Raw genomic sequence first — 18843 nt, 5'->3', positions numbered from 1 at the left:
CTTGGATTATTGAGGAAACATGGGTGGAGCTGTGTGCCAAATTATTTATTTGCTTCCCAAACTCAAATATCCTCTACTTCAGTAGATTTAAGATATTATTCACTTATTACTGACCATGAACTGAGCCTACGGAATAACTTTAGAGATGAATTTTTTCATATGTGGTCAATTTAATCCATAGGCTGTTGAGTGCATCAAGTTGCTAGCTGTTGAGAGACAATTATCAAGCCTCTTTGCATCCTATAGACAGACTAGGCCCTTGTCAGCCCTTATCACACAGCTATGTTTAGAGACGAAAAGCACCCTGTATGTATCCCAAAGCATAGAGAGTTAGCAAGGGGGACATTTTCTGATGGCCCCCAGCTGATAGCTTTTATCTAGCCAATCATTCCTCTTTGAAATCCCTGGAATGGTTTTTAAGTGCACATCGGTCCTTTTGAGTATATGGTTGTCTGGCTACTGTCAAGTATTTCCTACCTAGAATCTCTGGACATCAAATTCAGCACACAAAAACTGAGGAGGGTACCAGTAAAGTAAGACTGGTGCTCAGACGTGCTCCAATTTGGTTCACAGGTGGCCTAGGCTGTTGCTAGGTCTATTTCCTGAATGCCAGATAAACAGCTTACTAGGTTCACTTTCAGTCTCTGAAATATTTTTTGATGCTGTGTGGGCCTAAAGCCTCCTCCTCCACTCAGAGTTGCTATAGCACTGGCTTCTAAAGGAGCTGCATAAGACTGTGTGACACTTTGGTAGCAACCAGCCATCTGTGACTATGAGCTTTCTGGTCATGAACAACGGCCAGTTTCACCTTGATAATATAGGTGGTGTCAACTTTTTATAAGCATAAATTCCTGTTCATTATCTATTAAACTCATTGCCACAATTGGTGACAGACAAACAGGATTGTGGATTCCTCAGGTATGACAAAGACTCCTCAAATATCAGACGATAGCTGAGTAGCTGAGATCAGGCACTAGTGACTGGGATGGCCCTGGTTGCTCCTGAGTTCTGCTTGACCTTACTATTACAGTCAATGCAAGATGATAGTGTTGGACAATTCCCCAGACACTTCTACGTAATCCTTGAGTTTGGTGGTACTGGTGGGATTAGCCATTCCCAACTACGAATCTTCCAATTACCTGCAGGTTTGCTCGGTCTTGTCACCATATGCACACACAAGTATGAAGTTCCTGTATGGTCCAGACCCACTGAAAACAAAAAATATATATAAAGTGTTTATTAACAGGCCAAAATAGAGGCAGCAATAGAAGATAGAGACATTTTCAAAGTCACTCAAAGTTACCGAGGAACCAAAAGAAAAGGCAGAATTTATTTATTAAACAGATCCCTTTTCAGCACAGAACCCATATAAATAGAGAGCCTAAAGGACTCATAAGACAAAATGAATAAACTTTCTTAGAATTATATTTATATCAAAAACTTTCCAATCAATGAAATACTCTATTTGTCAATACTTAGACTCACTTATTATTTTAAAGTGAATGAAAGTTACTAATGGTTTTTAAAATATGTCCCTCACAGAGGTCAGACATGAAATACTGAAATGAAGTGGCAAAAGCTGCATTTTCTAATATTGAATCACTAGCCATTTTTCTCTCAACTAAAACTTGGCTTTTAAAGAACTTTAAAAATTCTAATTAAAGCTTACAGAAGCATAAAGGTAGAAAAATGTTATGTTTACCAGTTTAATGGGATTTCTTATTGAACCAACTTAGTATTATGAGAAGATTTTCTCTTCATAAAAGGTATACACATCAAACAATATCACAGGACAAAATTATCGATGTATCATACTAACATGCAACTCAAATCAATTGTCAAGATCTTAGTTATATACAAAAGACTAACAGATTTTTTTAGGTGAGTAGAGTTCAGGAATGCATGAAAACTGCCGCAGACCACTCAGTTGAAGACCACCAGGCTGAGGGGAGACCAGGCAAATGTGCACAGGAAAGCAGGAGATTCGGCACGTTGGACAGACAGACACCAACACAAGAGAGGCTGATTGGGCTGCAGTTTATTGCATCCAGAGTTCTTCGTCTTATACAGTTACAGAAACAACGTGCCAAGGCACACATTACATCAGCACGTATACGTTCCGCTTTAAGATTAGGACAGAACATCCGCTTGTCCCAATAAAATATCTGGGTGAAATTTTATGTTCCTTACAATTCCTCTATTGTCTACTTTCACTGTGAATCTTTAACTGACATTTAAATTTTTACTTCCCTAAAAACGCCTACCCATAACCTAAAAAATCAAACGCCTACCCATAACCTAAAAAATCAGGACTTTACAAGAGCTAATATTGACTCTACTTTACTAGCAAGCATATTTCCAAGCCCAAAAGTTAAATCAAAATATCTTCATACAAACTATATTATTAATCATCAAAATTAACTAACAGGCAGGCAGGCTTTCCACAGAAGGGCAAGTGAAGACTATAACCTGCTACAGTGCTATTCTTAGCCCTCAGATACAATATTTATGTGGTAAAGGTAAAAGGTAAAGGCTCTCCCATTGATCGTCGATTTGCTCGAGCGGGCCCAGTAACGTCTCGAGTGGAGACTTTGTTGTTACTGTGTCTGGCATATCAAATACTCTCGGTAGCTTCAAATTAAAATCCATCCTTGTCAAGGGGAGTGCTTACCTTCTCTCCTTAAGTCTCACAATGGAGACATTACTGGGACTGCTCGAGAAAATCAATGAACAATGGGAGGACAGTGACAGTGACAGTGACAGTGATCTAAATAAAACGGTGTAAAGAATCAAATGGTATGAAGATAGGCATGGAACTCTCTGCTTTCACAGAACTTATATAGCAGTGACAGGAACAGACAGACAAAAAAAACCCAAACATATTAATTTCACATAATGCATGCAAAAATGTAGTAAAGATTGCATTAGGTAGTATAAAGAGATGAGAGTCTGGGATATGGAGAGATAGCATATGGGCTGATTATAAGTAATGCCACTTGGATCAAAACCCAAGTTCAAGTAAGATACAATGAAAACTAAATCAGTACTTCAAAATGAGTGAAGGGTTATGGAGAAGGAATAGCTCATGCAAAGGCTATACTCAGAGGTGGGAATAAATTATACCAGAAGAAAAAAGAGTATAAATTGAGGATAATGAGATCAAGAGAGATAAGGTCATTAAAAGAAATAGTGGTTGGAAGAAATAGAGCCTTATAAACCATTATGAGAAACTAAATGAGTTACAGGAGAATTTTAATTTTACTTTGAGTGCTATATCATACCTTGGCCTAATACATTAAAACTCGCCATGTGGGGTCAGAGCTATACTACTACAGCAAACAGAGTTCTTGCCTTTCATTCTACTAACCAGGGTTTGAGCCAAGGCACCAAATGTAGTGGTCTGAGCAACACCAGGAGTGATCCCTGGGTACAAAGTCAGGAATAAGTCTAGAGCATGGTCTGGTGTTACTCCAAGACAAACAAATACCATCAAGTGGAAGTTGATTGAGTAACAAAAGTGAAGTCACCGGTTTAAAACCTATAGTGTGTGTTTCCTAAGAAAAATAAAAAAGGGGGACTGGAAAAATAGTACAGAAAGTAAGAAATAGTACAGAAAGTAACCTTGAGTGCAGACAACTATGGTTCAAATCCCCAGCACCACTTATGGTCCCTTGAGCACAGACCCAGGAGTAATACCTGAGCATCACCATGTGTTGCCCCCAAACAAAAACAAGGGGAAAAAGAAGAAAAAAAGTAATTGTGGAATATACATGCAATGAAATACTACTTAGCTATTCACTTCACCATGAATAGATTTACTAAGTGAAGTGAATTAGAAGGAAAAAAACAATCACTGAATGTTCTAACTCAATCCAGCATATAAAGAAACAAAGTAAGAGATGAAACAGTTCCCAATGAAAACAGGCTTTGAGATAGCACCAACAGTCATGTTTGATGACAAAGGTAGAGAGAGAAAGGGTTCTTGGACCTAGTGGGGTATTACTAGCATTGATGGTATGGATGATAAAGAAGCATTGCAAATATAAAGCAATAATATGGAAAGTTTTTATATTGCACTAGCAAATTAATGATGGAAATGATGATGATAGAAATCAAACTGGATAGATTTGCACTGCATTGTTCATTTTGGACATAAAGAAATATAGATAGATATAAATGTGATATTAAGGTAGAACTGATGTATGTATTTATGACTTAACTGGATCAAAGAGAGATGCAAGATATCAAAAAAGATTCCAATGTTTTTTATTTTAAAATCTAGATAGAAGTATATTTTACTGAAAGGTTTGTGGTATATGATCAAGGCTTCAGTTTAGGACATACACTTTTAGAGCTATTTATTAGATACCCAAGTGGAGATGTCACAATTGATAAATAGTTCAAAATTTAGAGGTGAGATCAAGGTTATATGAAAATATGTGTATGTATGTACATTGTATGTGTGTGTACTTTAAAATAATGTGAGAGGAGGATATAGTTGGAGAGAAAAGATCTTAGGTTTGAGATTGAATCACCCCAATCTTAAAATGTAAGGCAGAAGAGATTGAGAAGGCTAGTCATATAAATAGGCTAGTCATAAAACTAGTAGAATATGGTATCAGAAAAACTAATAGAAAAAATTCTTAAGAGTGGAGAAATGTTTCCATTTTTTAGATACCATGAGAAATTAGAGAAAACACAGATGGAAAAATGAGAATTTTAGTGATCATAGGAACTGTTGCTTTGAATGTCTTATGGACTGGAAAGCCCTATCAGATTTGCCCTGGACAGTGAACACTTATTGTTCTGCTACTTTCCCAACAGAGAAGTTTAGTTTCAGTGGAATGTGGGAAAGGTGAGAGATGAGGAAATAAAGGTAGACAATAAAAATAATGTTTTGATAAATTTTTCTGTAAATGAGAGTAGTAAAATGGTACTCTGATAGGAAAACAATATAGAATCAAATGTAAACCTAAGTTTGGGATGGAAAAAAAATAAGAGAAAGCAAAGATACAAAGGTCCAAATAGAAACTATTAAAACTTGGGGGCAGTTGTGTTTCAGCACATGAAGGGGAAAGAATTGATTCAATGGAATGAAGAGCATGAAGCACTAGAAAAGAAGATAAGGAGATCGTGTCCAGTGTAGTAGCACCAGCGCTGGCCTCTTTTAGGTCAGTGTATCACTTCCATTGCAGTAATATGGGAGATTTGGGTTATATTTCCCTCTCAGAATCATTGTATGAAGTCTAGGCAAATAAACTATACTCTCTTACCACCTTGTAGATGCTCATAGCTTTCGCCTGCTCTGTGCTCATAGATCACTCGGGCAATGCTCAGGGGACCACATGTGCTACAGAGAATCAAACTAGAGCCTGCTGCATGCAAAACAAGAACATTACCTCAAGGGTCAGAGAGACAGTACAAGAGGCTAAGGTTCTTGCCTACTGTGTGACTACTGCCATAAATTCCAGGCTAAAATCCTGGGGCCCTGAACACTGTCAATTGTGGGCCCTCAGAAAACACTGGGTGTGGGCTCCCCCTAAAACAAGCAAACAAAAATAAATACATACTTCTTCAATACGTATGTGTTTTCTATTTAACTTAACTTTTCCTTCTACATGTCATAAGATAAAAAACAAAAACAGTGAGGGTACTAAGAAATATATGTCTCATTCAGCATGCAGACACTGTCATTTGCTTTCCTAGTGGCATTTAATATATAAAGCTTTTTATATAAATCTAGAATAAAAGATAAAAGATATTTTGAGGATCTTAAATTCTGAGGAATATGACAACAGCATGACGTACATCAATGTAACTGTGAACTTACAGGAGAGGGTTTGATGTACAGTAGATCTAGACAAGTGACCCACTGAGAGGGTGGGGTTTCTCAAAAACTTTGGAAGCAATGCCTTTAAAATTCTTGTGTTATTTTCAGGAGAAGCCAAGAGTAATTATTTTCATGAGACCAGAACAAGGGAACAAGAGGAGGAAGGGAAAATACATTCTTCCCAAGAACCCATTTAAAATATTCTTCAAATATATCCTCAGTAATCCACATTAAATTTCAGTATAGAGAATGTCTTGTACACTTAAAAACAAAGCTATCTCTTTAAATAAATAAAAATTAGTCTGAAGTTAACCTGTGAAAGGACATTGAACTTTGATAACTGCCCAGCCTTAGAAAATAGGTAGGAAGAGATTGATTTGGGTGAAGCCTTGAGCGAGAACCTTTGAGGCTAGACTCTTTGACCTTATATGTTTCAACTCAAAAACATAGCTACAAATCACACACAGAGTCGGTGGGGGACATAAAATGGTATGATAATCATTTTGGGAAACTATTTGGCCGTTTCTAATATTCCTAATTACTTTATCTCAGAGTAATCAGATTTTGTACATAAAAACATCTTTATTTTAAATAGTTTTAAAGTGGAAATAATATGAACTGTCCAGCCGCAAGCGACTAAAGATTGCACACAGTGAAAAGGGAATGAACTGCACAAAAACATGGGGCGTGGGGAGCGGGAATCTAAAAAACTGTAGTGGAGCCAAAAGAAGTAAAACAAAGTACAAACTATGCGTGAGATTCAAGATCAAGCAAAAGCCATCTTTGAGGATTAAATTGCTCAACAATCCCTCCTGGTCATTTCCCTCTAGTTCTCGGACTTCCCATCACTGTCCTACCTCTCACACCCACCTCAATCTGGGTACCCGCGCCCGGCACCTGGCCACCAGAGAAAGTTTGGGAGGCAGGTTAAACTTGGGGAATTCCTCTCCCCCGTAACACCACCCTTTCCAGCAACGAGTAACAGGCTGCGGGGCGTGATTCAGCCTGTCCACACCCCTCACCCCACGCCCCAGACAGCACAGGCGTGCTCCTTCCGGTCTGGGGTTGCATAGACGCTCCAGCCTCATAAAGCGCGCAGCCCGGCACGGGCACCCAGGCCACTTGCAAGCGGAGCTCAGTGCACCCTTCTCCCTCCGGCGCACTCTCAAGACACCCTATCCGACCCAGGCACCATGGGCCACGCTTGTCTTCTCGGGCTGTTGCTCCTGCCGCTGCTGCTGGGGATTGCGCTAAACGACGCGACTCAAATGCAGTCAGGTATCAGCGGGGTCCCAGACCCGTTTCTGGCCAGGGCTTCCTCCTGCGAAGGGCACCAATCACAGGCTTTTCTCTCCTCTCTGCTTTCCCAGAGCTACTGCACCTTTTTTTTTTTCCCACCCCTCTTTTCCTCGCTTCTCCACCCCAGGCTATTGCCAGGAACTTCCAGGAGTCGCGCAAAGGAGCCCCGCTCCAGCCTCAGTTTGCGCGCTCTCTCTCCAGGAGCAGAATTAGAGGGAACAGAACTTCCTAGCAATGTCCCTTTACTAGGTTGTGTCTGACTTTCCCTTTTTGGGCTCTTGCTCTGTCTCTCCCCTAGACAACAACGCCGAGGTTTGTCTCCTGCCTCAAGACGAAGGACCCTGCCGGGCGCTGATACCCAGATACTACTATGACAGGAACACACAGAATTGCAGCTTGTTCATGTACGGGGGCTGCAGAGGCAACGCCAACAATTTCGAAACTTTCGAAGAATGCACCGAAGCTTGCTGGAAAATAGAGAGTAAGTGCTCGTGTGCACCCCAGAAACTGTTGCACAGGTGGATTTGGTAGATCTTAGCGCAGTTAACCAGCGCCCCATATCTCCGTAAATTTGAGCCTGACTTTTCTCATGGCATTAAGCAAGAATCACCGGTTTTTAGCTTCCTGCAAGTAATCACAAGTTCGCAAACATTAAGACTTTCTCTTAGTGCCTGTGTGACTGTGTGCCTGTGTGACTCAAGCGAGAGATTCCTTACTTTACCACAGGGCATAATAATGCAACTGTATGTTGGACTTGATGCAGCATAGTGCTTTTCTGTGTTTATCATTAATTCTAAACCCACTGCTTTTATACCTCCTGGGGAAAAAAATTTCTTCATGTCAATTAATGTAATTACGATCATTTTATTTTATTTCATTTCATTTAGTTTAGGGGCCACACCCTGTGGGGCTCAGGGCTAAACTTCTGGTCGGGAGCTCAGCACAGGAGTCTGTGCAGGCTCCAGGGACCATATAGGTTGCCAGGGCATCATACCTGTGTGGAACCCCTGTAAGGCGAGCACCTTAGCTTCTGTACTATCTTTCCAACCCTCAATCTGATAATTTTTAGATTTTATTATTTAAAGTGTGATTTAGTCCACTATAGTCTTGCTCTTGTGCCCTGAAACCCAAGCATCATGAGTTTAGTTTTGGACTAGAGAAGATTCTTGATACTGTTTTCTATTTTATTTCCATTGTGAGTGTTGTGTCTTTTAACACCTGTAATGTGATAATGATGCTTTTGATTCAAGGAACTGAGTCAGGAGATGTGGATTCCCTTCAGGAGAACTGAGTCAGGAGATGTGTATTCCCTTGTTTAAGTTCAGTTAACTTTGTATGTTGACAGAATCACAACTCCTGAGAGGACGGAGTCTTTTTGCTAAATATGAAAGATTTTGCAAAACTAAATCAGACCTGGTCAGGGTACACCTGAACAACAACAACAACAAAGTTAAATAACTGAATTGATGGGAAGTCCTTGGAGGCATTTACTGCCTCATATTACATAGCTTACTGCTCACTCAATTATTTCTGAAATACAGCCAAGTTTTGAAAGTAATAATAAAAATGCTTTTTAACTAACATTGTTTTCTCACCTTCTTTTTTCTAGTAGTTCCCAAAGTTTGCCGGTTGGATGTCAATGAGGCGAAGTGTGGAAAGTTCAAAAATAAATACTTTTTCAATCTCAGTAGCATGAGGTGTGAAAAATACAGATCTTCTGGATGTCAGAGTAATGGAAACCAGTTCCCAGATGAAGCTACCTGTTTGGACTTCTGTTTACCAAAGAGAAGTAAATAAAACATTTTTATAGTGTTTCTCTTCATTTCCTTGTTGACATATCCCCAGAAGGGTAAAAAAAAAAATACTAACCATTTTATGTAGGAAGAACATGTTGTAAATTCTGGTGATTTCACACATAGTATGTTGCCAATAACTCGCTGTCACTCTGTGAGAAATAGTAGTACTATCCCAGCTAAGAGAAGTTGACTCGACAGCTTTCAGCATTTGAATGTAAAAATGCTATAATTAATTTTTTCCCTTTTCTGTATTCTTTCTATTTTATTTTTCTTTTTGGGTCACACCCAGCGATGCACAGGGTTACTCCTGGCTCTGCACTCAGGAATTACCCCGGCAGTGCTCAGGGGACCATATGGGATGCTGATCAAACCAGGTCGGCCACATGCAAGGCAAAAGCCTTACCTGCTGTGCTATCGCTCCAATCCCACTGCATTGTTTCCTTAGAACTTCATCTACCTAAAACTTAATTCATTAATTGATGTTATGCCATCTGATTCGTACAAAATCACTTGTAATTTTGAAAGAATGGAAGTCATACAGACTTAAGAGGATGGAACCTGAAAAATATTTTTCAAAAGTATTTTGTGAGATTTCTGTATCCTTCAGTACTTGCAGATTGCAGCAGAAAACTCCTTTCCTCTTCCTCATTTGATAGTTCCCCCGCCCCTTTCAAGTCCTTGAAAAGATAAAATATTTGCACAAAATTTTCTTTGTTGAACGGGACAATAGTGACATTTTCTCCAGGCACAACAGAGAACTCTCATACATAGATACAGAAATTCAAGAATGGAAAGTTTGCTTTGACAGGGACTTTGATTAAGTTCAATAGTCATATCAAGTTGAAGTTGTAGAATCTTTAATTAATGAGAAGATGATTGTTACCTGTGTTATCTAAATTTTTTTGTGTAATTGTTAATGTTACATTGGATACCCTGGAACCCAATATATGTAGTAATTATTAGTAACCATGGAGATTATTATTATTTATGAAGAGCTTACTCATTAAGAGGAAAAAGAGTCTATAAAACTATTTAAAATAAAACTCCCAACATAAGACAGTTTGCGAACACATATGATGTATTATCTCTTGAGAAAATAGGGATAATTTTTATTCACTTTTATGTATTTTGCTGGGGGGAGGTGTTATATTCTTTATATATTCAAATAATGCAAAGACATCTTTATACATTTAAATGATGCAAAGGCATCGCTTAAGGGGAAAGACTGTTCAGCTTATACAAATTTTAGAATTACCATTGTGTTAACTTTCTTGAAATTTGAAGAATTCTTGTAAGTGGTTTAGTATGGATTGGATTTGAAATGAAGCTTCCATGGGCTTAGATTTTCTTTATTTACTCAGTAATCACCATTGCATGGTGACATTTCTAATTTTTTTCTTTCTCATTAAGGTCCATCATTTTGTTACAGTCCAAAAGATGGAGGATTATGCTCTGCTAATGTGACTCGCTATTATTTTAATGCAAGAAATAAAGAGTGTGAAACCTTCAACTATACTGGCTGCGGTGGAAATGACAATAATTTTGTTACTGTCATGGACTGCAAGGAAGCTTGTGCAAATGGTAATCAATTTTTTATTATTTAATGTGTTAGAGTGGGAGTTCCCATGCACTTCTCAGGAGACCTGCATTCCTCCTGGTGATTCTTGGTCAACTGGTCCTTTGGTTCAATACAAGGGCTGGAGAATGCAGTGCTACCAGACACTGCAGTACTAGGGATTACCCAGGTCGACCTGAGGGTACTCCCTTTTCCATCCCTCCCCCCATTAGTGTTTAAGGGACTGCCTGAGCTACAAGGGAATACTATGTGGTTTTGGGGATTAAACCAGGTTGGCACTTTAACCCTGTACTCTCTCCTTGGCCCCACTTACTTAATTTTTAAATTAAACTTATAAATAACTTTATAAATAACTGAATAATAGGAAAGAAGGTATGAATAAGGTCTTTAAAAAAATGGAAAGCAGTTAAAATAAAACACTCCTGTCAAAGAAATAGTCGTTAAATTTTTGTGGAAATTTCAAGATTAGCCTGAACTGAGTCTGAATAAATATGAGTTACTCATCTTTAAGAAACAAATAAAAAACACAGAAAACCCCACAAGTTTATAATTATTTATAAATAATTCATGATTAAAATAGTATTTTATGAATCCATGCTTATTAAGAGCATGGTGACATTCCTTTTTTTTAATGGGTTACACCTGGCGATGCACAGGGGTTACTCCTGGCTCTACACTCAGGAATTACCTCTGGCGGTGCTCAGGGGACCATATGGGTTGTTGGGAATTGAACCCAGGTCGGCTGGAGTGATAGCACAGCGGGTAGGCCACACAAGGCAAGCACCCTAGCCGCTGTGCTATCGCTCCAGCCCCTGGTGCCATTTCTTGATTACTGTTAGATAAATAAAAATTTTGAACTATTCAGTTTTGTCAAAATGCTTATAATGGCTAGCTGCAATTAATAGTTATTATATCTTTATATACACTATATAAGTGTATAAGTGTATAAATTACACTACATAAGTGTTTTATCAGTGGAGTGTAACTGAATGGATGGAAAGTTAAACCTTAAAATTACTAAAAGCAAGATGAGATTAAAACCATATTAGATATGTTGTTTGTAGCCTGCAAACTGAAGACATGATGTTTCTTTTCATTTTGTTGAATTTAGCCATGAAGAAGTACAAGATAAAGAAGCGCCTACGAAGGTTTCCAAAGAGACGTAGAAACATGAAAATTAAAATCCTGAAAATTAAAAAGAAGGAAAAGTCATCTTAATCAATTTTTCTATATGTCACCTTGCGAATACTATTGCCTTTATTTAGAGATGAAGAATTAGTGGCATGAATCATATATTTGTTTTCTTGCTGTATGTTACTTTTTAAGAATGTGTATATTATGTATATGTATAATCAAACATATATATATAACTACTTAAATGTGAGTCTATTATTTTCAATTTACTATCCAACCATCTTTTTATGAGGTTGAATTCTAGCTACGTACATGAATAAAGGCAATTATAATTTTCCCAGTTTTTGATTTTTCTCCTCCAGATTTCAAAAGCTAATAGTAACTGAAAAGCATAAAAATAGTGTTTTTACCAAATTTGATAATTTCAAGGAATGAAATATATATTTTAAGAATATATATAATAAAATATATATATTTGAGAACATATATTTAATTTTTATTTAAAAGCTAAATTACAACTTAGCCCTAAGGAGAAAAAGCTGAAAATTTAGCAACACTTTATAAGTATTATATTGCTATTATGTAGATATTGGGCTGGAGCGATAGCACAGCGGGTTGCGCTTTTGCCTTGCACGCGGCCAACCAGGGTGATGCTGGTTTGATTCCTCCGCCCCTCTTGAAGAGCTAGGCAAGCTACCAAGAATATCTCACCCGCACTAGAATTATACACTAGAAATATCTACACAGCACTGCACTGTCCTCCCATTGTTCACCGATTTGCTCAAGCCGGCACCAGTAATATCTCCATTGTGAGACTTGTTGTTACTGTGTTTGGCATATCGAATACATCACGGGTAGCTTGCCAGGCTTTGCCGTGCAGGCGAGATACACTCAGTACCTTGCCAGGTTCTTTGAGAGGGGCAGAGGAATCAAACTCGGGTTGGTCTGTTAGACCACATCCAAGACAAACGCCCTACCCGCTGTGCTAAATTGAATAATTAAATACCACCATTCAATTTTATTTTTTTTTGATGAAGTAAATACTTTCATTTAATCTAGAAAGAGAGGGAGGGAGACAGTGTGAAAGAGAGAGAGAGAGAGAGAGAGAGAAAGAGCAAGAGCAAGAAACATAAAAGTTAACGGTAAGGAATTACACACTCTGGTTGGCTCCATGGGGGATTTACCTGATATGTTTTTGACAAATTATGATAACTTAACTTAAGACATTTTTATGAATTATTTTTAAAACTCTAACATCTTATTGGGAGCATTCATGTTTTCTTAATTCTTATAATTTATTTTTCGTATAATTTAGCAATTTGGTTACAATCATGCTAACATTTCTGGTGTTGCTGTACATGAGTGGCATGTCTGGTGATGATGTTGATGTACTACATCTACTCCCCACCAGGGTGTCCATGACTCTTTACCAACTCTCTACATCTTAATATGCTTTAAAAATATCCCTTTGTCCTGTTGGTGGGAATGCCGACTGGTTCAGCCCTTTTGGAAAACAGTATGGACGATTCTCAAAAAATTAGAAATTGAGCTCCCATTTGACCCAGCAATACCACTCCTGGGAATATATCCAGAGAGGAAAAAATGTATAGTCGAAGTGACATCTGCACTTGTTTGTTCATTGCAGCACTTTTTACAATAACCAGAATCTGGAAAAAACCTGAGTACCCAAGAACAGATGACTGGTTAAAGAAACTTTGGTACATCTACACAATGAAGAACTATGTAGCTGCTAGAAAAGATGAAGTCATGAAATTTACATACAAGTGGTACTACATGGAAAGTATCATGCTAAGCGAAATGAGTCAGAAAGAGAGGGATAGACATAAAAAGATCGCATTCATCTAGGGGACATAAAGTTACAAAATAGGAGATTAAAATCCAAGAATAGCCGAGATCAGTACCAGGAGGATTCCTCCATGGCGTAGAGGCCAGCCGGGCATTCTAGGCAAAAGGGCAGCTTAGATAGAGAAGGGAGCATCAAATAAAGGGTGTTTGGAGGATCCTCCTAGGATGGGAGATGCACGTTGAAAGTAGACTATGGACCGAACATGATTGCCACTCAATGCCTCTTTGGCAGACCACAACACCCAAAAGGAGAGAGAGAACACGGAAATGCCCTGCCACAGAGGCAGGGTGGGATGAGGGGGATGGGGGTGGGAGGGATACTGGGATACATGGTGGTGGAAAATGGGCACTGGTGGAGGGATGGGTATTTGATCATTGTATAATCGAAACCCGAGCACAAAAATTGTAAGTCTACAACTTTACCTCATGGTGTTTTACTAATAAAAAAAAATATATATATATATATATATAAAATATCCCTTTGTCTAGTAAAATTAAAAATACATTTTCCCTTTGCTTGAACAATACTTCTTTTTAAAATTCTATTTCAAATGTATGGTGACAAACACAAAATAATAAAAGCTTGAAGGAATCTATACATATATTAATTAGAATAACTTAAACAAATCATGTAATTACCAAAAGGGGATTTAAAAAATTGCAGGTGGAAAATTAGTAGCTATACCTATATAGGTATATAAACCTTAAACTATATTTTAAAAAGTGCCTAGAAGAATATAAATAAACACAAAGATATTTCACCAGGCAGATTAAAGCTATTGTTACCTATAGAGGGATGGAAAGAACAAAGTATACAAATAACATATATAGAAAGTACTTTATCAGATAGATTTGAATAATACCTTAATATCCTAAGATTCTTTTGCTTTTCATGACATCTTGAATTTACACTATTTTTTCCTTTTAACTATTCACTATCAGCCTCAAAATGATGTCTACTTCTTTGTAGTTCTCACAGTCAGCCTGAAGAAATGCCTTCCCAAGACTGTGACCTCTGAAACCACAACTGCACAATGGCCATACTGGACATACTCTCCCCTACCAACCTCCGTCCTCCAATCCCATGGCTTCAATCCATGACAAATTATTTTTACTTTAGGCAATACCATGTTTCACAGAATACAGCAATTTACTAGACTCATTTCCCATTTTTCTATAATATTCACCTTATACCCTCAGTTACATGTAAATTGAATTTTATGTATACTTTATCTTAGTTTTGCTCTAAATTTCTAAATAGTTTTATCAGATGTTCTCATGGATCTTACCATATTTTAAGAGTGTGTGACGTTAATAGTCACTACTCTCTTAGGAAAATCTGTAGTCCCAAACAGTATGTTAAAACAAAAATATTTGAAGTTTTAAAAACCATAGATTAAGGTTCTTTTTTCTTTCCCTTTTATTTTATCTTACTATTATTTTATAGAATTCTAATACATCTCTTAATGTATCACGATCACGATCATCCTGCTGCTCATCGATTGCCTCAAGCAAGCACCAGTAACGTCTCCTTCCTAGTCCTGAGATTTTAAAAGAGCCGTATTCAATGCTCTTTCAGTGTTAGGAGAATGAGACCCATCATTGTTACTGGTATTTGGCATATTGAGTACAACACGAGAAGTTTGCCAAACTCTGCAATGCGGGCAGGATTCTTTCGGTAGCCTGCCGGGTTCTCCAAAGTAAGAACGAGATAATAAGATGTCGCGCAGCGGCATTCACGACTTTGCCCTTCCGGGAGCTGGGTTTTAGAGTCTCTGGCTCTTGGCCGTTGATGGGACCACCTGGCACCGGAGCAGCTGGTGGGTTTGACGCCTACCCACTGGAAGATGGGGGATCTGGGTGGAGAAGGCCCAGTCCCGATCTGAGCAGGCTTGGAGATCTCAGCCCCAGGACCCGCGTGCCTGGGTTCTTCTGCTGGTTCCTTCATGCATGAGGCTTGTCCGGATGTGTGGAAAGTAGTCTCAGCATGGCTGTGGCTGGTTCTGAAAGTCTTCAGCTGCCGGGGTTCTACTCAGGGCGGGGAGGGAAAGCCAACCCGCCCCCCTTCAAGGGGCCCCAGGAGGACAGCCAGGCGCGGGGGCAGGAGACTCTTAATGTATATAGAATATAAATTATATTCATACTGTATTCAGAATCTCAACCCCTTAACTCATAAATACCTTTGCAATCCATGTAATTAATATTTGATGCCATAAATTATTCAGCAGAAAAAAAGGTTTTTGTTTTGTTTTGGGGCCACATCTAGCTCAGAGATAATCCTGACAGGCTTGGGGGACAGTATGGTGTGCCAGAAATTGAACCCAGCATGCCATATGCAAGGCAAATGCCATACCAACTGTACTATTATTATAGCCCCCGCCAAATAGTTTTAAAGTCAAGACCCCATGAATAAAATGGAATATTAGGAGGATTATTTTATGTGGAATTTAATCTTATATTAATCTTACGTATTTCCTTAGACAATCATTTTATATTTGATTCTGAAAAGGTTGTGTTTTATTCTTAGCTATCTTCACCTAGAAATTTTTCATCTGCACCACAGTACTATAATTCTCCGGACAAATTGACATCTTGCATTGTGTTTTAATGTTAATCTTTCTGAATAACTTTTACTTCACAAAGTGTATTTGTTCAGTTATAATTTTTTTAATGTATCTCAGTGCTTTTTTATTTCTTCAATTCATTGGGGCTAGGTACATGATGATATATCATCAGTTTAATTATTACCTGTTAAAAGCAAACTTCTATTTCAAATATAGTCTATAATTTAGGTGAGCAACAAAAGCTATTTACAACTTTTAAACAAATATTGCTGTCTATGATAAGAAGTGGTAAAATGTTTTCCAAATCAAACTTTCTATGTAAATGTCATCTCTCAGAACTAATAACGAAGTCTATCTTAATCTCAAGATTAAGTGTTATGCTTCAAAAACACCATTATTTTAAACATACAGGAAATTTCTAAAATTAAATCAATAATCCTGAGAAATATTAAAACAATTTGCTCGAGTGGGCCCGGTAATGTCTCTATTGTGAGACTTGTTGTTACAGTTTGGCATATCAAATATGTCACGGGTAGCTTGCCAGGCTTTGCCGTGCGGGCAAGATACTCTCGGTAGTTTGCCGGGCTCTCCGAGAGGGGCGGAGGAATCTAACCCAGCTCAGCTGGGCCGGCCACATGGAAAACAAATGCCCTATGGCTGTGCTATTGCTCCAGCCCTTAAAACAATTATTTAACTAAAATGATCCAAGCATTTTGCCCTTCCTAAAATTTGTCTATATAATTTCTTTTATGAAGGGTTTTTTAATTGAATTTTACAATAAAAATATAGTGTTTTAGTTCTCTTTAAAATATGTTTTAGTTCTCTTTAAAAGTAATTTCATTATTTGAAAACATTCATTCTTCAAAGAATTTCTTTATTTCTTGAAAGAAATTTTAGAATATCATTTTCAAGATTAAAATCCCATTTATTCATTGAGGGCTGGAGCGATAGCACAGCAGTAGGGCGTTTGCCTTGCACGCAGCCAACATGGCTGACCCGAGTTTGATTCCTCCACCCCTCTCGGAGAGCCCGGCAAGTTACCGAGAGTATCTCGCCCGCATGGCAGAGCCTGGCAAGCTACCCATGATGTATTTGATATGCCAAACACTTTAACAATAAAGTCTCCAATGGAGATGTTACTGGGCCACCTCGAGCAAATTGATGAGCAACGGGAGGACAGTTATTCATTGAATCGGCATATTATCTATACTTTCATGCAGTTGAATTGCATCTTTAATAAATTTTATCACTTACACTTTTAAAGTAATATTTTTAATTCCTTTATTTTATCAGTTCATATTATTTTCCCTAGGTCCTACCACGAATAAAAATGTATCACTACACAAGAATTATTTTGTTTCATTTGGATCATTGTAATTGAGAGGCATTTCAGTTGCAATTCATAACTTTGAATTTCAGCTTCATTTACCAGTGGTTCATATTTTTTCTTCTATGAAACAAGAGGTACTATGAATAATCATCTGTATCATCTCCTTTGCTTCTCTCTACTGTAGGCCCACACTTAACCCACATACCCTCTGCTGACATAGATAGGAATATTCCTCAGTCTGTAACATCAAGTCCTTCTCAGCTCACTCACCTGCAACTTTCTTCTGAAGTATTTCATGGAGCTTTATATCAGAAAGAAATCAGATTTTTTTCAAACAGGACACCTGCAATCACCCTGCAATCACCCTTTTGCCTGTGCTAGTAATTCCTAGGATTCCATACTTTATTTGTTCAGCTTTATAGAGAAAATTGTCCCAAAGCTCCTTTTTCCTTTAAGTAATTTAAGTCCAGCAACTTCAAGATAACTACTTATATAAATACATATATTTATTTCTCATTTCTTGGGATGACATACCTGAATACATTTCTGCTACCTCAAAATGAGCTATTTTTATTATATTGTTTTTAGGAGTTTTTTGTTTGTTATTAGAATGTTTTTATAAATCAAATATTCTAAGTTCCAACTACTCTTAAATAAAAAAGTTGTTATTTTGACTTTAGTTGTTTCTGACTAAACTGACTACAAAGTTATTCTTATCTGTAATAATACTTTAGTTGATTTTAAAAGGTTTTCCACAGTCACAAAATTTGCAATGAATTGTGCCTGCTATTGACAATATCTAAACTCTTTGTTCCTTTCTTGCCTTAATGCATTGACGGAATTTTTAAAAATTTATTTATTGAATCACTGTGAGAACAGTTACAAAGCTTTCATGTTTGAGTCTTGGTCATACAATGATCAAACATCCATTCCTTCACCAGTGCACATTTTCCACCACCAAAAACCCCAGTATACTTCCCATCCCAACCCTACCCCTGCCTGTGTGGCAGATAATTTCCACATTACTCTCTCTCTCTACTTTGATTACATTCAATGTTTTGACACCAGTCCCACCATTATTATCTGAAAATTTCCCCCGGCATTCAGACCTGCCAAAAAGGCAACGCTAGACAATTTGTTTTGTATTGCTGGTTATGAATAGCATATGATGTCCCACGGCCACAAGAGCAGCCATGTGGTTTTGGAATTCTAAAATTTTAATAATTAGGATCTGGAGAGATCTTTGCCAAGAGCCGTTTGGTTCTGAGATTTGTTTGGGTGTCTCTGGGATCATGGCTGTTAAGGCGCTTAATGGCGGGGGGCGGGGGGAGTGACTCTCCTTGGGCATCATCTAAGGGTCCTGTGAGAGGAGGGGGAAGGAGAAGGGCCCGTTCCTCCTCTATCCCAAGAGGTCTGGCATTTGCTTTTACTGCTATCCCATACCTGGG

General features: G+C 38.0%; 1 protein-coding gene and 1 pseudogene across 1 annotated transcript; one reads left to right on the top strand and one right to left on the bottom strand.

Moving 5' to 3' along the window:
• Positions 1 to 2635: 2635 nt before the first annotated feature.
• Positions 2636 to 2693, bottom strand: LOC130027906 (uncharacterized; annotated as a pseudogene).
• Positions 2694 to 6960: 4267 nt separating this feature from the next.
• Positions 6961 to 11794, top strand: LOC130027742 (tissue factor pathway inhibitor 2-like). Its single transcript, XM_056118593.1, has 5 exons — positions 6961 to 7108; positions 7428 to 7610; positions 8739 to 8918; positions 10336 to 10506; positions 11613 to 11794. Exons 1-5 carry the CDS (start codon positions 7024 to 7026, stop codon positions 11717 to 11719), a joined length of 726 nt encoding a protein of 241 aa, XP_055974568.1. The 5' UTR covers positions 6961 to 7023; the 3' UTR covers positions 11720 to 11794.
• Positions 11795 to 18843: the final 7049 nt, after the last annotated feature.

The sequence above is a fragment of the Sorex fumeus genome, unplaced genomic scaffold (assembly GCF_029834395.1).
Source record: "Sorex fumeus unplaced genomic scaffold, SorFum_2.1 ptg000037l, whole genome shotgun sequence".
Taxonomy (NCBI): domain Eukaryota; kingdom Metazoa; phylum Chordata; class Mammalia; order Eulipotyphla; family Soricidae; genus Sorex; species Sorex fumeus.
The sequence above is the reverse complement of the archived record's forward strand: the minus strand, read 5'-3'. Positions and strand labels throughout refer to the sequence as shown.

Coding starts and splice junctions, on each gene's coding strand:
- LOC130027742 (XM_056118593.1), top strand. CDS start 7,024: ATGGGCCACGCTTGTCTTCTCGGGCTGTTGCTCCTGCCGCTGCTGCTG. Junction 7,109..7,427: donor CGCGACTCAAATGCAGTCAG/GTATCAGCGGGG, acceptor TCTCTCCCCTAG/ACAACAACGCCGAGGTTTGT. Junction 7,611..8,738: donor AGCTTGCTGGAAAATAGAGA/GTAAGTGCTCGT, acceptor TCTTTTTTCTAG/TAGTTCCCAAAGTTTGCCGG.